Raw genomic sequence first — 18,976 nt, 5'->3', positions numbered from 1 at the left:
ATACTGTTAAAAAATAATCTATCTACTAATTCGTTAAATATTCTTTATCTCCTGTTGTGTGAAGGGAAACAGATACAAGTTAAACAAATGAATTTTCAGAAATCTGTTGTGGCTAAGGCTGGTGACAGATGGATGCTAGTGTTTTTAGAGTTGGTGATTTGGAAATGAATTATGGTTTGTTGGTTGTTTATACATTTAACTTTCAACTCAACAAATAGGTTTTACAGGTTTTGTGTTGATTACAAAACTTGGAACATCTGTATGAAAGTGTTATAAGTGAGGCAAATTAAACATGGGAAGCTGTAATTCTTTCCACCCACTTTCAGCTCCCTTAAGGACTATTTATTTATATGTTTAAAACATATACAGTGGTACCTCGGGTTACAGACGCTTCAGGTTACAGACTCCATTAACCCAGAAATAGTACCTCGGGTTAAGAACTTTGCTTCAGGATGAGAACAAAAATTGTGCGGCGGCAGCGGGAGGCCCCATTAGCTAAAGTGGTGCTTCAGGTTAAGAACAGTTTCAGGTTAAGAACAGACCTCCAGAACGAATTCAGTTCTTAACCCGAGGTAGCATTGTATTAGCCATTCTTTGGTTGTAGCTCCCAGAGAATCTAAAAAAAAAAAAAGCATAAAAATTGAGATGTGGTAATGCAAAAAAATTGAGATGTGGTAATGCAAAAAAATTGAGATGTGGTAATGCAAAAATTGAGATGTGGTAACGCGGGTGGCGCTGTGGGTAAAAGCCTCAGTGCCTAGGACTGAGGTCGGCAGTTCGAATCCCCGCGGCGGGGTGCGCTCCCGTTGCTCGCTCCCAGCGCCTGCCAACCTAGCAGTTCGAAAGCACCCCCGGGTGCAAGTAGATAAATAGGGACCGCTTACCAGCGAGAAGGTAAACGGCGTTTCCGTGTGCTGCGCTGGCTCGCCAGATGCAGCTTGTCACGCTGGCCACGTGACCCGGAAGTGTCTCCGGACAGCGCTGGCCCCTGGCCTCTTGAGTGAGATGGGCGCACAACCCTAGAGTCGGACACGACTGGCCCGTACGGGCAGGGGTACCTTTACCTAATGCAATCATTTACAGTGGTATCTTGGGTTACGAACTTAATTTGTTCTGGAAGTCCGTTCTTAACCCGAAGCATTCTTAACCTGAGGCACGCATTCCCTACATATGTAGGCCTCCCGCAGCCCCAGAAGCAGATTGCATTTGTATCCTGGGGCAAAGTTCACAACCTGGGACATCTACTTCCGGGTTTGTGTAATTTGTAACCCGAAGCGTTCGTAAGCAGGACTGTTCGTAACCTGAGGTACCACTGTACAGCTATTTAAATCTTAGTGTGATAGCTACATAGAAACACTGTTAAACTAGTTTCTTATGTATCATTAAAGATGTATTGCATGTTTGTGCTGTAATTGGCCTGTTTCATAGTTTCTCAGAACTATAGCAGAAGACGAGAATTTTGGGAAGCACTGTATGTGTGCATTGTACTTCTAAGATACAGCACTTAATATTTCCATAACACTATGCCAAGTACATTCTGCTTAGTCACCTTATCTAATTTCTGCATATCCATTGCTGTTATGCCATGTTCTTTCAGGTAGAAAGAACTTCTAGGGAATAAAGAAAAACATCTCAAAGAATTGAATAAGTTGGAATTGAGGACTGATGTCACAGTCCTATGACCTAACTTTGGAACACTTATTGTCTATTGTAGAGAAGTTCTGTTGTACTAAGTACTGGTTCCCCATTCCACTCAGTAGCCTATAAGATACATATACTTTTAGAGTGAGTTAGTAGAAAGTTTACGTCTGGCTTGACAAGCTGTGATCTGGAGCTGTTGAGAGGAGCCAGTATATTCTTTAAAGGCCTCTGAATATTTTTGTTTGTTAAGACTAGTGGGCTCTTCCCCCCCCCTTTTTTTTTTTTTTTTGCTAATTCAACAATCTCATACTAGGTCTATCCTGGAGTGCCAAGGCAGGAAAGTACAGACTTGGAGTGGCTCATAAGACTTCGCTGTCCAAGGGCCCAAATGGAGCAGATGAGGGCGGAGCGAAAGCAAGTGAGTGACTAGGTGCTTAACGTGGGACTATATCCACTCCTTTGGCAGTGTACTATCACAAAATATGCAGTGCTAGCAGTGCAGAACAGTTAAAGCAGCATTTCATTTTGATTTAATTAAGTTTCTTAAAAAAACGATAAATCTAAAACTCCCATTGTGAGGTCAACTGATATAAACATAAGTAGCCAAATTCCTTAGCTAGACCTTGATTCTTTACATTTCAAAAGTGCCAATGGGGGCTAGAGTGATGGACTAGGACCAGGGAACGCAGGATTTGAATCCCCACTCCGCCCCAAAGATCACTGGGTGACCGTGGCCACTCACAGTCTTTCAGTCTAGCCTACCTCACAGGGTCACTGTGAGGATAAAATGGAGAGGGGAGGGGAAAGTGTGCGCACCACTTTGAGGTCCTTTGAGAAAAGATAGGATATAAATAATCTGGGGAAATTTTCCTTATCCTGCTCAGAAGGGTGATCTTCATATTTACAAGCAGGCATAACACAATGGCTAATGAACTTCTTTGGGAAATTTTCAGATGAAAAGTTGTATATAAGTACTTGAAATAAATAAGAAAAATAATGTACTGAGCTAAGCACTTGTGTCCTGGCTTTGAATGTTACCTTTCCCATGACTGTATTACATGGCCTTGGACAAGCTTTTCTCTCTCAGCCTCAGACCCCCATCGGCCACAGGGGGACAACAGTGATTGCAAGAAATTATAACATATTCAAAGTACTGTACAAATGCTGAGCATTGTTATTGAGGTGCATGCTTTTCCTGTTAATGGACTGTCAGCTCCATCGGTGGCTAAGCTAAGGCAGTTATATATTGAAGGCAATTTATATAATTACTCATCATGTCGAAAAAGAGTTCTGTTTAGTTTCCAAATGTTTGTAGTAGCAGAGCAATGCACAATATTTTATTTATTCACAATGTTTATGTGGTTGCTTTGGAGGTCATACAGTAGTCTTCTTGTTGTTTTTGTTGTTTAGTCATTTAGTTGGGTCCGACTCTTCGTGACCCCATGGACCAGAGCATGCCAGGCACTCCTGTCTTCCACTTCCTCCCACAGTTTGGTCAAACTCATGTTCGTAGCTTCGAGAACACTGTCCAAGCATCTCGTCTTCTGTCGTCCCCTTCTCCTTGTGCCCTCAATCTTTCCCAACATCAGGGTCTTTTCCAGGGAGTCTTCTCTTCTCATGAGATAATAATAATAATAATAATAATAATAATAATAATAATAATAATAATAATAATAATATCTTTATTGTCATTGCCCCCTCTCGGGGACAACGAAATTACTTGGCTGCTCCATCCACCCAGGTAGGGCACTCCACACAAAATCAAAACAACTATAAAAACACTAATTAAAACAATACAGTATATATATATATTTTTTAAATATATATTTATTAAGGTTTTTCAATACAAAAACATATTATAAAAACAGCATTAGTTGTTTAACATCTTTCCATTATTACTTTGGACTCCCCCACACCTCCCGCAGACACTTACATCATTATATAATTGTTTCCAAGCAAATTATCATTTTGTCCATAATCTTAATTTTGTTCATTGACATATGATTAATCTTAAATCTAATTTAGTGGTAGGCAATTGTTTCTATTCTGACATCCTGGTCAGCATTCAGTCAAATTACAATACTTTTGTAAATAGGTCTTAAATTTCTTCCAGTCTTCTTCCATCCTTTCTTCTCCCAGGTCTCGAATTCTGCCGGTCATCTCAGCAAGTTGCATATAGTCCATCAGCTGCATCTGCCATTCTTCCAGAGTGGGTAGATTTTGAGTCTTCCAATTCTTAGCGATCAATATCCTTGCTGCCGCTGTTGCATACATAAAAAATGTTCTGTCTTTTTTTTGCACACTCTGGCCGACAATGCCCAAGAGGAAGGCCTCTGGTTGCTTAGTAAAGGTGTACTTAAACACCTTTTTTAACTCATTGTATATCATCTCCCAGAAGGCCTTCACTCTAGGACACGACCACCAGAGGTGAAAAAATGTTCCTTCATTTTCCTTACATTTCCAACATTTATTATCCAACGAATGGTATATTTTAGCCAATTTGACTGGGGTCATGTACCATCTGTACATCATTTTCATTACATTTTCCTTCAAAGCATTACATGCAGTGAAGTTCAGCCCAGAGGTCCACAACCTTTCCCAATCTTCAAACATGATATGCCCAATGTCCTGAGCCCATTTTATCATTGCCGATTTAACCATTTCGTCTTGTGTGTTCCATTTCAGCAGCAAATTATACATCTTTGAGAGTACTTTAGTCTTAGGTTCTAACAGTTCAGTTTCCAACTTTGACTTCTCCACCTGGAATCCTACCTTTTTGTCATTTTTAAACACTTCTTTAATCTGAGCATAGTGTAACCAATCTCGCACTTTATCTCTCATTTTCTCTAAACTCTGCAGTTTCCAATTGTCACCATCTCTTTCTAATATCTCCCAATATTTTGGCCAGTTGGCCTCCATATTGGCTCTTTTTCGGGCCTTAGCCTCTAGGGGTGACAACCACCTCGGAGTTTTATTCTCCAATAAGTCTTTATATTTTGTCCAGACATTAAAAACTGATTTTCTGACAATATGGTTCTTGAAAGCCTTGTTAATCTTAACCTTATCATACCATAAATATGCATGCCATCCAAATGCATTATTAAAACCTTCCAAATCCAATACATCCGTATCTTCGAGAAGTAACCAATCTTTCAACCAGCAGAAAGCTGCAGCTTCATAGTACAACTTTAAGTCTGGCAGGGCAAAGCCCCCTCTTTCTTTCGCATCTGTTAATATTTTGATATTTTTAATATTATCAAAATATTAAAACAATACAGTATAATACAGCAAGGAAGATTAGATGACTTTCAAAGTCCAGGCTTCCCATTCAGGGCCGAGATCGCTCTGGAGAAGAAGCTGTTCTTAAGACGGTTCTTGTCTTCATCGTCCTGTATCTCCGTCCCGACGGCAGGAGCTCGAAGAGACAGTGACCAGGATGCGATGGATCTTTTACTATGTCCAGTGCCTTCCTATGGCACCTTGTGGCATAAATCTGCTCTAAGGTGGAGAGTATGGCCAAAGTATTGGAGCTTCAGCTTCAGGATCTGTCCTTCCAGTGAGCACTCAGGGCTGATTTCCTTCAGAATGGAGAGGTTTGATCTTCTTGCAGTCCATGGGACTCTCAAGAGTCTCCTCCAGCACCAGAATTCAAAAGCGTCAATTCTTCGGCGATCAGCCTTCTTTATGGTCCAGCTCTCACTTCCACACATCACTACTGGGAAAACCATAGCTTTAACTATATGGACCTTTGTTGGCAAGGTGATGTCTGTGCTTTTTAAGATGCTGTCTAGGTTTGTCATTGCTTTTCTCCCAAGAAGCAGGTGTCTTTCGTGGCTGCTGTCACCATCTACAGTGATCATGGAACCCAAGAAAGTAAAATCTCTCACTGCCTCCATTTCTTCCCCTTCTGTTTGCCAGGAGGTGATGGGCCCAGTGGCCATGATCTTCATTTTTTTGATATTGAGCTTCAGACCATATTTTGCGCACTCCTCTTTCACCCTCAATAAAAGGTTCTTTAATTCCTCCTCACTTTCTGCCATCAAGGTTGTGTCATCTGCACATCTGAGGTTGTTGATATTTCTTCCGGTAATCTTAATTCTGGCTTGGGATTCATCTAGCCCAACCTTTCACATGATGAATTCTGCATATAAGTTAAATAAGCAGGGAGACAATTTTGAACCAATCGGTTGTTCCATATACAGTTCTAACTGTAGCTTCTTGTCCCACATAGAGATTTCTCAGGAGACAGATGAGGTGATCAGGCACTCCCATTTCTTTGAGAACTTGCCATAGTTTGCTGTGGTCGACACAGTCAAATGCTTTTGCGTAGTCAATGAAGCAGAAGTAGATGTCTTTCTGGAATTCTCTAGCTTTCTCCATAATCCAGCGCATGTTTGCAATTTGGTCTCTGGTTCCTCTGCCCCTTCGAAATCCACCTTGCACTTCTGGGAGTTCTCTGTCCACATACTGCTTGAGCCTTCCTTGTAGAATTTTAAGCATTACCTTGCTTGTGTGTGAAATGAGTGCAATTGTGCAGTAGTTGGAACATTCTTTGGCACTGCCCTTCTTTGGGATCGGGATGTAGACTGATCTTCTCTAATCCTCTGGCCACTGCTGAGTTTTCCAAATTTGCGGGCATATTGAGTGTAGCACCTTAACAGCATCATCTTTTAAAATTTTAAACAGTTCAGCTGGAATACCATCACTTGTTATTAGCAGTGCTTTCTAAGGCCCATTTGACTTCACGCTCCAGGATGTCTGGCTCAAGGTCAGCAACCACACTACCTGGGGTGTACGAGCCATCCATATCTTTCTGGTATAATTCCTATGTGTATTCTTGCCACCTCTTCTTGATGTCTTCTGCTTCTGTTAGGTCCTTACCACTTTTATCCTTTATTATGGTAATCTTTGTACAAAATGTTCCTTTCATTTCTCCGATTTTCCTGAACAGATCTCTGGTTCTTCCCATTCTGTTGTTTTCCTCTATTTCTTTGCATTACTCCTTCAAGAAGGCCTCCTTGTCTCTCCTTGCTATTTTTTGGAAATCTGCATTCAATTTCCTGTATAAAGATACACTATCTCCCTCACATTTTGCTTGCCTTCTCTCCCCCGCTATTTGTAAGGCCTCGTTGGACAGCCATTTTGCTTTCTTGCATATCCTTTTCATTGGGATGGTTTTAGTTGCTGCCTCCTGTATAATGTTACGAGCCTCCATCCATAGTTCTTCAGGCACTGTCCACCAAATCTAAATCCTTAAACCTGTTCCTCACTTCCACTGTGTATTCATAAGGGATTTGATTTCGATTGTATCTTACCGGCCCAGTGGTTTTTCCTACTTTCTTCAGTTTAAGATTGAATTTTGCTATAAGAAGCTGATGATCTGAGCCACAGTCAGCTCCAGGTCTTGTTTTTGCTGACTGTATAGAGCTTCTCCATCTTTGGCTGCAGAGAATATAATCAATTTGATTTCGATGCTGCCCATCTGGTGATGTCCATGTGTAGAGTCGTCTCTTGTGTTGTTGGAAAAGAGTGTTTGTGATGACCAGCTTGTTCTCTTGGCAGAACTCTATTAGCCTTTGCCCTGCTTCGTTTTGAACTCCAAGGCCAAACTTGCCAGTTGTTCCTTTTATCTTTTGACTCCCTACTTTAGCATTCCAATCCCCTATAATGAGAAGAACATCCTTCTCTGGTGTCATTTCTATAAGGTGTTGTAAGTCTTCATAGAAGTGGTCAATTTCAGTTCCTTCAGCACCAATGGTTGGTGCATAAACTTGGATTACTGTGATGCCTTGGATTCGTATTGAGATCATTCTATCATTTTTGAGATTGCATCCCAGTACAGCTTTCGCCACTCTTTTGTTGACTATGAGGGTCACTCCATTTCTTTTATGGGATTCTTGCCCACAGTAGTAGATATGATGGTCATCCGAACTGAATTTGCCCATTCCCATCCATTTTAGTTCACTGATGCCCAGGATGTCAATATTTATTCTTGCCATCTCATTTTTGACCACATCCAACTTACCCAGGTTCATGGTTCTTACATTCCAGGTTCCTATGCAATATTTTTCTGTACAGCATTGGATTTTCCTTCCGCTTCCAGGCATATCCGCAACTGAGCGACCTTTCGGCTTTGGCCCATCTGCTTCATCAGCTCTGAATCTACTTGTACTTGTCCTCTGCTCTTCCCCAGTAGCATGTTGGACGCCTTCCGACCTGAGGGGCTCATCTTCCAGCATCACAACTTTTATATGCCTGTTGTCTTTGTCCATGGAGTTTTCTTGGCAGGGATACTGGAGTGGCTTGCCGGTTCCTGCTCCAGGTGTATCACGTTTGGTCAAAACTCCACTATGACCTGTCCATCTTGGGTGCCCTGCTCGGCATAGTTCATAGCTTCTCTGAGTTATTCAAGCCCCTTCGCCACAGCAATTGATCCATGAAGGGGATCTTAAGACAGTAGTCTTAAGATTAGCTTTAAGAAAAATCAAGTCGGTCAGTTGATTAAGTGCAGGTGAGTCAGTGGTTGCAGAATGTGGATGCCAGACCATTATAGCCCTGAAATGGTGGCCATATTCTGGTGTGAGCAAGAAGACTATGGTGGCCCACATATGGCCCTGTTTCCATTTGGAGAGGGGCACTCTGTTTTCTAGAGACCTGGGAAAGGAATTACATTTCATTTAAGTACTGTCTGCACCGAGCTGAAAGCAAAAGATTTCAGGATGTAGTTTTCCATCCTGCTCAGCTTTCTTTTGGATGAATGCTGAGGATAATACTGTATCCTTTGTGTAGGCAACTTTGAATTTGGGGTTGATAGAATATGGTATATTCACTGTGATTCCTCACTCCACTCTGCTTTCTTGTAAGTCTCTTCCAGCAGTCTCTACACCCTTGAGTAGATCACCCAGCAAGGCTGGCAGAAGTATTCAACCTGGAGGGACCAAAGATTCTGAAAACTGGCTGAAACATTTTTCCATTGCGCAGGTACACCTGAGTTTGGCGGCAGTAGTAAGAAATCAGTACTGGCACTACTCTAATTATGCTTCCTCAGCTTTGGAGAGAAGGTGGAAACTCTTGTTAACAGGTTTCTTAGAGAATGAGGCTGACAAAATATTACTACAAGGTACACAAGGCCTGACAGCCACTTTGTTGTTGTAAAGTCATCTGTACTTTGAGTTCCATATAGTTTGGGGTTCAGATGAAGCTCAGTTCCTGTCTGCTCTGCATGGGGATTTTTATTATTTTTTAAATGAAACAACTTTTTAAATGTGACATCTGTTTGGGTAAAGAATATATGTATGTAGGACTGCAAGTTATTTATTCATTTATTACAGTTGTTCATGTTCTGCAATATTTCCAATATGGTTTACAAGAAGCTTTAAAACACATTTTAAAACAGCAACAAAAAAATAAAAAGACACCAGGATTCTTCCCACAGGACGATTTAATGACTAGAATTATTTTGGGTCTGCTTAGCAAAAGAAAGATTGTAAGTTTGCCCCTGAATTTGATTAAGAATAGATGCTTATCACTAAATTATTGACCTTTTGTTTCAGTAGCTATCTAGTTACAGCTGAAATAGGATTGAAGTGGAGCACACTACGTATTGTACACTCTGGGGAATGTTTTTTTACTTGTGCTAAAACTCAAAATATTAATGTTTTATTGATATGTTTATTATACAATTTTAGGATGTATTCTTAATGTAAATACTAATAGTATTAAATATTCTAAATATGTATTCTTTATATTCTAAATTAATTTAAAATGTCTTAAAGCATGTTGGATTAATAGCTCCAGCCAGAAAAGTCTGCTTTTCTTCTAACCTTCTGATCTGTACAAGAAGTAATAATGGCAACTTCTTTTATCACTTTTTGTTTCTCTTTGCACTTTTTATTCTACTCCAAGATTATCTCTAATTCAATATAGCCTCAAAGTTGCACTTACCCAAATCCCATTCATTTTAAAAAGATGTTTCTGTAGCTTTATTTCCTGTGTCTTTTTTAATCATGGATCTACTTATCCTACAGTGCTGTCCTGCTCATAGAATTAATTCTTAATTACTGCTTTTCATTCAGCAGTTTTACTTCACAGATTTTGCTGGTATTTTATTAGGCTGTAGTTAATGAAAGACAGGATGTTGTTGGTTCCGCCCAGGCCCTGCTGGAAAGAGAGAACTGCTTTGTGAGGGTAAGAAACAAAAGACAGTGTCGGTTTGCAATATGTCTTTCTAACGTTTGAGGAAGACCTACAGATATGAAGAAGCCTAGTAGGGCTGGGCAATACCTTGCTCTCCACATTGTGATATATCAGCAGCTAAATACTGCGATATGCTGATATATCATGATGTCCTGAATGTGTCTAGCCTGTTTCTTCCTCCCCATCTTAGGGATGGAAGAAGCAGCTGAGATACATTGCCCAGCCCTACATGGTGAGTGAGCCCCAAAGCATCTCCAGTTTCCTTGAACCGCTCAGCTGAGGGGAGAGCCTTCTGCCCCACAGCTGAGCGAGCATCTATGCTTCCCTCCCAGCTGAGCGGTTCAAGGAAGCTCTGTCACGAGCCGGAAAGGTGTCAGCGCTTGCTCAGCTGGGGGGGGGGGTTGAGGCTTCCCCCTGCCCAGCTGAGCAGTTTGAGGGTGGCTCTGATTCCGCTCCGGCTCATGCGCAAGCTGGAAGGGCATTGGAGCTCCCTCAAAGGCGCTTACCTGACTTTGCCCAAGTGGGCGGGCTTTGTTTTTCCTCCTGGGGCGGTTGGTTGCTCTGGGAGGAAAGATGCAGCCTGCCCTCCCAGGCAAAGGCAGGCAGGCTGCAGTCAAGTGTCTGCCTTCCCCCGAGTGTGTGGACTGCGTCTTTCCTCCTGGAGCGACCAACTGACCCAAGAGGAAAGATGCAGCCTGCCTGCTTGGGCAAAGGCAATTTGAACTGCCGATACATCGTGGTGGCTGGTGAGTGAACGCCATACTGGTTTCAGACAGTAAATTGGAGTATCGCCCAGCCCTCATGCCTTCTCCTACAACAATGGTTGCTGAAATATCTTTTGAATCTGATACCTTTCACATTTTTGACTTGGGTCTTGAAATGTAGTGGCATTATAGATGTGGTATATGGAAACTACTGTGGGACAAACTAGCCATGATGTTAAATGTATGTAATGGTTAGCATGCCTGCATTTTGTTCCATAAGCAGCAGCCATGAGTGGAGAAAACTGTCTTGGGGCTAAGGAGGGTAGTTTTCATCAGGACCACATGGTGTGGGGAAAAGAGATAAAGGCTCCCTCCCCACGTGCCATGATTGCCTCTCTCATGCATGCTATTTAAAGAACAAAATTAGGAATGTTAAATGTGTTGGTTATAGAAATCCCATGTGTCTTTTCTCCTGTAAGAAATGGAGTTTACAAATAATTTGCTTTTTTAAGACCCAAATTATGTGGGTTTTAAAAAAGATTTAAAGTTTTTAAAAACTTTAAACATCAGTTTTCATTAGTTTGAACATGACGATCTCATGCAATATCATGCATGCAATCTCTCCTTCCACTAGCTAGAAAGAATTGGAAGTTCCTTATTCTATTTGTGTTAACTTACCCTTGGATAAAGGGACGCGGGTGGTGCTTTGGTCTAAACCACAGAGTGTAGGGCTTGCCAATCGGAAGGTCGGCGGTTCGAATCCCCATGATGGGGTGAGCTCCCGTTGCTCGGCCCCTTCTCCTGCCCACCTAGCAGTTCCAAAGCACGTCAAAGTGCTGGTAGATAAATAGGTACTGCTCCAGCGGGAAGGTAAACGGTGTTTCTGTGCGCTGCTCTGGTTCGCCAGAAGCGGTTTAGTCATGCTGGCCACATGACCCAGAAGCTGTACGCCGGCTTCCTCGGCCAATAAAGCAAGATGAGCGCTGCAACCCCAGAGTCGTCCATGACTGGACCTAACGGTCAGGGGTCCCTTTACCTTTACTTTTACCTTTACCCTTGGATATATCTATCCCATGTATTTCCTTCCCTGCTCTTTTATTCTTCTTCTGTACCATTCTACAATTTCATCACCTTAAGCTCCTTTTACAAACTCTGCTGTGCTACCGCCACTCTGTGTTACTTACTTGGGCCCTGGGACTGTGTCTGATGCCTGTGTCTTGGCCACTCTGCACCAGGTGTTGTTGGTCATAGTTCAGTTAGGTGAAGAATGGGGTATTGTAGGTTTCCTGCTCCTAGAAGTGAGCTGTTGCAAATGCATCAGCTGCTGGGCTGTGTACGTCTTCTTGCACCATGTGTACCTTGGTGTGGATTTGCCTTGACTTGGCTCCACTACTCACATAAGAATAATGGAGTTGTTTAGCTCAGTTGGTAAGAGATGCTGCTGATAATGCCAAGGTTGCAGGTTTGATCCCCGTATGGGACAGTTGCACGTTCCTGCATTACAGGGGGTTGGACTAGATGACCCTATGGTCCCTTCCAACTACAATTGTATGATTCTATAGTCTTTATGGAAGCCTTTATAGTCTTGTATGCTACTTTTGGAAAAAGCCAGTATGTGTGATGTATTTGCCCATCAAACATGCCTCACCTTGTTCTTTAAGGAGGTTCTTGGCCAGAGAGCACATCAGGATATCATAGTGTCATCATATCTTTAGCTGGTCTGGCTTCTTATTCAGGTCCTTGGCACCTGTGGAGTTCCAGCCAGTTAGTGTGACAATCCGCTCCATTCCAGAATTTCAGGCATACTCTAGCCCAGCCTCTCTCATCCTTGAGTCCCCAGATGTTGTTGGACTACAACTCCCACCATCCCTAGATATCAGGACCAATGGTCCGGGATGACGAGAGTTGTAGTTCAACAACATCTGGGGATTCAAGGTTGAGAGAGGCTGGGTTAGCTCCTAAACCCACCCTCATTCTGGTCAGCCCACCTGTGAAAGCCATGCCGTCAAGATTTTCTTCAAAACTATAATAGCAAGAAATAAAAATTTTCAAAAATCAACGAGATTCTCAAAAAGTATTCAGGAGTCCTTAAGGCCAAACAGAATTGTGACATGTGGTCTGTATATTTTGCATCTCTCAACTATGAAATTATAGCCTTGCTGTTAATTAGTTTATTCCTATCTGCAAAGCAACCTTTTCTGAATATGCACTTTTTCTAGTTAAGAACATTGTGTTGTAGTACATGTAGTACATGTTACAAAAGTCCTACAGATAAGCTGTTTCTATGTAGCAAACCATACACAGTAGTAATCTTCACATTCAGTTGTCATATGATTGGCTATGGTTTCAAAGCAGATATTGGTACAGCAAAAAAACAAAGTATGCAATTTTCAGTGTAATGGTATACAAGTGGGCTACACATTTGATTAAAATGCATGTCTTTTGTGTACAGATATTTCAGTGTGTCAAGCACCCCTTGGGTTTCAGTTGATTAATGACTTGTCTCTTTGAATAGTGTCTGGTTTAAAGTAATTTGTTTTACTGGTTCATAAGAGACCCAGCTTTGTTAACAATAGTTTCTCTGTCAATTAGGAAGTAGACAGGTATTTGAAGCACAATGATTTCTTAGCTCTAAGGAGGAGGGAAATGCTGTACAAGAAGTGGTTTGAGAATGTTTCAAGCCCGCTACTACAGAAAATTCAGGACAAAGTTGACAACCAGTCAAGTGAAGAAATAGAGGAAAGGAAGCGAAAGCAGCTCTCCCTTTATCTAAACTACTGTAATAAGAAGGTATTGATAAAGAAAAATGTTTTGTTACTGAAAGGCATTTGGAGGGATGTTAGCAAAATTGTAAAGTTTGTTTCCTTTGACTAAGGTTGGGATCAAAATTGTCTGCATAGAATGAATAGTTATTTTAATAGCAAAGGCTCACAGAACATGCCTTGAGCTCTTACAAGTTCATTGTAGAGAAGTGTATTTGTGTGAGGAAAATATATTGTTTGTTGTACCAATTAAGAGTAAAAAGAATCAAAATTTCAGGTGCTCTAATGAGCAACCCCAGTGGTTAATGTAACCCTCAGAATGTTTTCATGTAGTCTAGACAATTGAATGGCTCAGTAGACTTAGATTGTGTACTTTTTATTCAGAACAGCTTACGAGCATGGGAGGATACAGTGTTTATCTGAAACATAAATCTGAACTGTGGTGCCATCTTTTAAACAAAGTACTTCAGCATTATCTGGGTTTGAACAGACAAATTTAGGACTCTTATTTCAATTTGTTTAACAAATATAGACACCTTTCCTTCTGCACTGAAGACTGATTTGGTTTTATTTTGTAAATCAATAATTTTATTAAAGATTTTCACAACACACTAAAATAACAGCTCCAAAAACAAAAAACAGAACAAGTAGCATATGGAGTCCTCTCCTACAGGCAATTCTCACCCCCCCCCCAGCTCTTCCCTGGGATTCCTCCTTTTTCATCCCAGCCTTTCACCCTGGGGGAGATTTGGTCATATAGGAAAGCGCAAGTTATGGGTGCAGGAGCATAACAGTACAGAGTATGGCAGTCAGGCTCCTTAGTGGCTCTCAGTGTTTGCTTTCCCCTTGCCACATTCCAGAATGAGTGGGACCCGCATACTGTGGTTTTCCTTTCAGTAGATAGATGTGTGTGACTAGCAGAGAGGTTCCCATGGAGGTGGATGTGTGGCATGTTCTTTGCTAGTTGTATATATTTCATCATTTGCTAATAGAATTGCCAAGTGTATTGTTGGTTCATCAAACTGGATAAATTTTGTTTCTTCAAATAATTAAATGACTTCTTCACAAAGGACTTTGTATACAGAACTATGGAAATATAGTTGCACGACAAAGGCAGCAAACTGTAAAAAATAACTGGAGGGAAGACAAGCCCATATTTTTGAGGGAAATAGTGTGGGAACATTAATGCAGAGCAAAGGGAATTGGACTGAAAATTCCAGTTTGCAAACTCAATGAAGTAGATGGAACTGGACAAGTATACCTTAAAGGATGAAACAAAAAGCCTAGCCATGGAGCCATGGTCAGATAAATATTTGGATTTGAAACATAGATCAGGTTCAGGTTGATATTATGGACTCATTGCATAGCTTTGAGCATTGCTATTCTCCATCCTCACTCCCCATTTGTAAAATGGGAATAATAGTAACCTATCTCACAGGTTGTTGTGAGGGTGGAAAAGTGCTATATAGGCAGGTATAGAATTGTTGTTGTCACCCATCTGTCTTGGGAGACAGTGGAAGAGTGAACCATTGGGAGATACAGTGGTGCCCCGCAAGACGAATGCCTCGCAAGACGGAAAACCCGCTAGACGAAAGGGTTTTCCGTTTTTGAGTTGCTTCGCAAGACAAATTTCCCTATGGGCTTGCTTCGCAAGACGAAAACGTCTTGCGAGTCTTGCAAATTTTTTTCGCTCCCCCCCCCTTTTCTAAGCCGCTAATAGCCTTTTAGCCGCTAAGCCACTAAGCCTTTAATAGCCGCTAAACCGCTAATAGCGCTAATCCGCTAAGCCGCTAATAGGGTTGCTTCGCAAGACGAAAAAACCGCTAGACGAAGAGACTCGCGGAACGGATTAATTTCGTCTTGCGAGGCACCACTGTAAGTCAAACTGTTGGAGAGTTACAGCACCTGCTGTGGCTATAGAGACTGATACAGGAGAGACATGTTTTATTGCAGGTGGGGCAGATGAAGGAGTCTGGTTTTGCTGCTACAGGTACAGCGTGGCATTTCTTCTCTGTGCTCCTCCCAGCAGTCAATCCTTCTCTGGTCACTGCTGTGGATACACAACCTGTCTGCCTCTTGGCACTGCATTCGTCTGCAAGGGATTCCCTCACGGCAGAGTTCATGTTGCCAGCCTTCATGTCACATTTGCAGACATCTTTGTAACACAGAGAGGGTCTGACAATGGGCCTGGTGCCTGAAGCCAGCTCTCCATAGAGCACGTCCTTGGAGATCCTGCCATCTTCTATTCTGCGTACATGACCAAGCCAGCATAGACATGGTGGAGATAGAAGTGTGAACATGCTGGGAATGTGGGCTCGGGAGAGAACATTTTTGTTTGAGACTCTGCCCTGCCATCTGATGTCCATAATCTTCCTGACACAGCCGATGTGGAAGGCATTGAGACATCCCTCCTGGCTGGTGTAAGGTGCCCATTATTCACTTCATAAGCAGCAAGCTGAACACACAAGTCCGGTAGACCTCCATCTTGGTATTGGAAGTTAACATCACATGGTCCTAAATCCTTTTGGAGAGGCAAGCCATTGCCATAGCTACTTTGCCAATATGCTTGTCCAGCTCAGCATCAGTGGAAAGGTTGCTGGTTATGGTGGATCCCAGGTAGACAAAACTGTCTACACCTCATGTGTATGGTAATCAAAGCTGATGTCTATAGTGCTGGCAATGTCCTGTTTGAAAAAATCTTCTCGTCTGCACATGGCGCCATGAGCAGCAATTCCCTTCTCCTGTCTTCTAACTGCCTTCAGGACAACTTGATTACCAGACTGTCTGAGCAAAAGAACTTCACAAATTGGGCAGATATTCTCTTTGTTTCTCTACGCTATCTTTGATAATGAGTAACAGGAATACCAAAGTGTGATGGGATAATGAGCTGCTTGTGCGTAAAATGCAAGTCCCTCAGAGTTTGATCAGGTTCTCAAACCTCTGCCTGTGACGGAGCCCCTCCGGCATGGCTGCGTCAGTCGCTAGTAGAGTCCGAAAGTGGTTGCTTTCGGAATCTCTTCCAACATAAAAGCTCCTTAACGGAAACACGTCTTCTGGACTCTCTGCGTGACAGTTTCCGGCGAGGAGTGGGTGTCCCTATAGGAGGTCCTGAGACCTCCCCACTGTTTTCGCTGGAAGCGTCTCTGAGCCATCCCTCCGACTCACTTTCCCTTGGAGTTCCTTCTCTCCCCCTACTGGTTCCCTCTTCAGCTGCTACGTCTCTCTCAACCTCAGTGAGCCTTTCCACCTCCTGTCCTTCCGATGGCAGTTCCCTGACATCCACCTCCCCTCCAGGGCCCCCTTCACCCCCTCCCGTCCCCTCCTCTATGGGCGGTGAGGAGGTAAAACCCCTGAAAGAACCTCCCTCATCTTCCGAAGTTTCGAACACTTCCCTCCACTTGTTGCTGTCCCTGGTCTCCCGGTACTCCTCGTCATCGGAGTCAATTCCCTCTTCCAACTCCGAATCCGCGAATCCTTCCAGTTCCTCTTCCTCGTCGGTGGTGCCGAAATACTCCCTCCTAAACCTTGCTACCGGCTGAGGTTTCCTCGGGAATCTTTGGTGGAACGTTTCTATTAAAACCTCGTCATTGACCTCCCCTGCAGTCACCCAGGTGTTTTCTGACTCCGGTTCCCCTTCCCACGCCACCAAATACTCCACCTGATTTCCCTTCCACCTGGAATCGAGGATTTCCGCTACATGGTTGCTGCGTTCCCTTTCTTCCAAGGCTGGTCCCCTGGCGTGCTCCCCTTCACGTCCCCCCCTGTACGGTGACAGTAACGACTTGTGGAACACTGGGTGCAATTTCATGTGGTTGGGCAACCGGAGTTTGAAAGCCACTGGGTTGACCTGCTGAATGACCTCAAAGGGTCCCAATCTTTTGGGTCTCAATTTCTTACAACCCCCTTTGAAAGGCAACCCTTGGGTTGACAGCCACACCTGATCCCCCACCCTTATGGTTTCACCTTCCCTTCTGTTCTTGTCTGCCTGCTTCTTATATTGTGCCTTGGCCCTTTCTAAGTTGAGCTGGAGCTGATGATGGATCGCTTCCATCTCTTCTACAAAATGTTCGGCCGCTGGGACGCTCCATCTCTCCCCTCCATCCCCTGGAAATGCCCTGGGGTGACACCCGTAATTAGCCAAAAAGGGGCTCATCCCTGTGGACACATTCTCCGCATTATTGTAGGCAAATTCTGCCAGCGCCAACTTTTCGACCCAATCGTTCTCTCTGTCATTGACATAACACCTCAGGTATTGTTGGAGGATACCATTTGCTCTTTCCGCCTGCCCGTTGGTTTCAGGGTGCCGGGCAGTCGAAAAATTGACCTCCACGTGCAGCAAGCTCATGAGCTTCCTCCAGAACCTGGACGTAAATTGTTTGCCCCTGTCTGAGATCACCCTCAAGGGGGCGCCGTGCAACCTAAAGATGTGTTCTACAAACAACTTCGCGGTTTCTTCCGCTGTGACTGCATGTGAGCATGCTACAAAGTGGCACATCTTAGTTAACAGGTCTACTACTACCATGATGGCTGTTTTCCCCTTGGACTTCGGCAGATCCGTCATAAAATCTATCGATACCGCTTCCCAAGGTCGTTCTGGCGTGGGTAATGGTTCTAATAACCCTGCCGGCGCCCGTCTTTCCCCTTTGGCTCGCTGACATTGGTCACACCCTCTTACATACTCCCTTACATCTTCCCTCACCTTGGGCCACCAAAATTCCCTGGTAACCAACCACATGGTCTTGTGTTGCCCAAAATGTCCCGCCGTGGGACTATCGTGCAACTGCTTGAGTACTCTCCCCCTCAATTCCCCTTCGGGTATATACAGTGCCCCTTTGTAATACAATGCCCCATTTCTTTCCTCAAAACCCCCGGGGCTCTCGCCCTCCCCCCTGAGACCTCTGAGCTTATCCTGGGCATATTCATCATTTTCCGTTTCCTCTACCAGTTCTCGTTGCCCCACCAGCGCCGCCCCACACACCCAGCGGTCCTCAGGGATGACATGTCTCTCTTCGATTGCCCCCTCCCCCTCCAAATACTCTGGTTTGCGTGAGAGAGCGTCCGCCCTGACGTTTTCTGGGCCTGGCACATAACGAATTTCAAAGTGGAATTTGGAGAACTCCTGTGCCCATCTCACTTGTCGTTGGTTGAGCACTCGAGCCGTTCTCCAATACTCTAAATTCTTGTGGTCGATGCACACTTGCACCTTGTGTTGTGCCCCAATTAATAAATGTCTCCACCTCCGGAACGCTTCGTGAATGGCGAGTAGTTCCCGGTCATACACCGTGTAGTTCCTCTCGGATTTATTCAGCTTCCGCGAGAAGAAGGCACACGGTCTCCACTCCGACGTACTCCTCCCCGGTTGAAGAAGCACCGCCCCTACCGCCCGGTCGGACGCATCGGTTTCCACTCTCATGGGTTTTTGTAAATCCACATGCAGAAGTTGTTCTTCCGAGGCGAAAGCCCTTTTCAGTTCTTCAAAAGCTCGCTCCGCCTCCGCCGTCCAAACAAATTTCTTCTTGCTGCTGAGGCAGTCGGTGATGGGAGCCGTCAAGTGGGCAAAGTTCTTGATGAACTTCTGATAAAAGTTCCCAAACCCCAGGAATCTTTGCACATCCTTCTTGGTCTTCGGTGTTTTCCATTCCAGTACCGCTTGGACCTTGCCTGGATCCATGG

The 18,976-nt window shown here is 43.6% G+C and overlaps 1 protein-coding gene across 1 annotated transcript in view; it reads left to right on the top strand.

The window, feature by feature from the left end:
• The window catches only part of FAM228B (family with sequence similarity 228 member B), a 42,528-nt gene that overhangs the window by 7,592 nt on the left and 15,960 nt on the right, over positions 1-18,976 (top strand). Inside the window, 4 exon segments of the mRNA XM_077926631.1 lie at positions 1,955-2,059; positions 8,506-8,622; positions 9,754-9,828; positions 13,134-13,331. Coding sequence (XP_077782757.1) covers positions 1,955-2,059; positions 8,506-8,622; positions 9,754-9,828; positions 13,134-13,331 — 495 coding nt within the window.

The sequence above is a fragment of the Podarcis muralis genome, chromosome 3 (assembly GCF_964188315.1).
Source record: "Podarcis muralis chromosome 3, rPodMur119.hap1.1, whole genome shotgun sequence".
NCBI classification, from domain to species: Eukaryota; Metazoa; Chordata; class Lepidosauria; order Squamata; family Lacertidae; genus Podarcis; species Podarcis muralis.
Note: the sequence above shows the minus strand (reverse complement) of the source record. Positions and strands in the feature narration are given on the sequence as shown.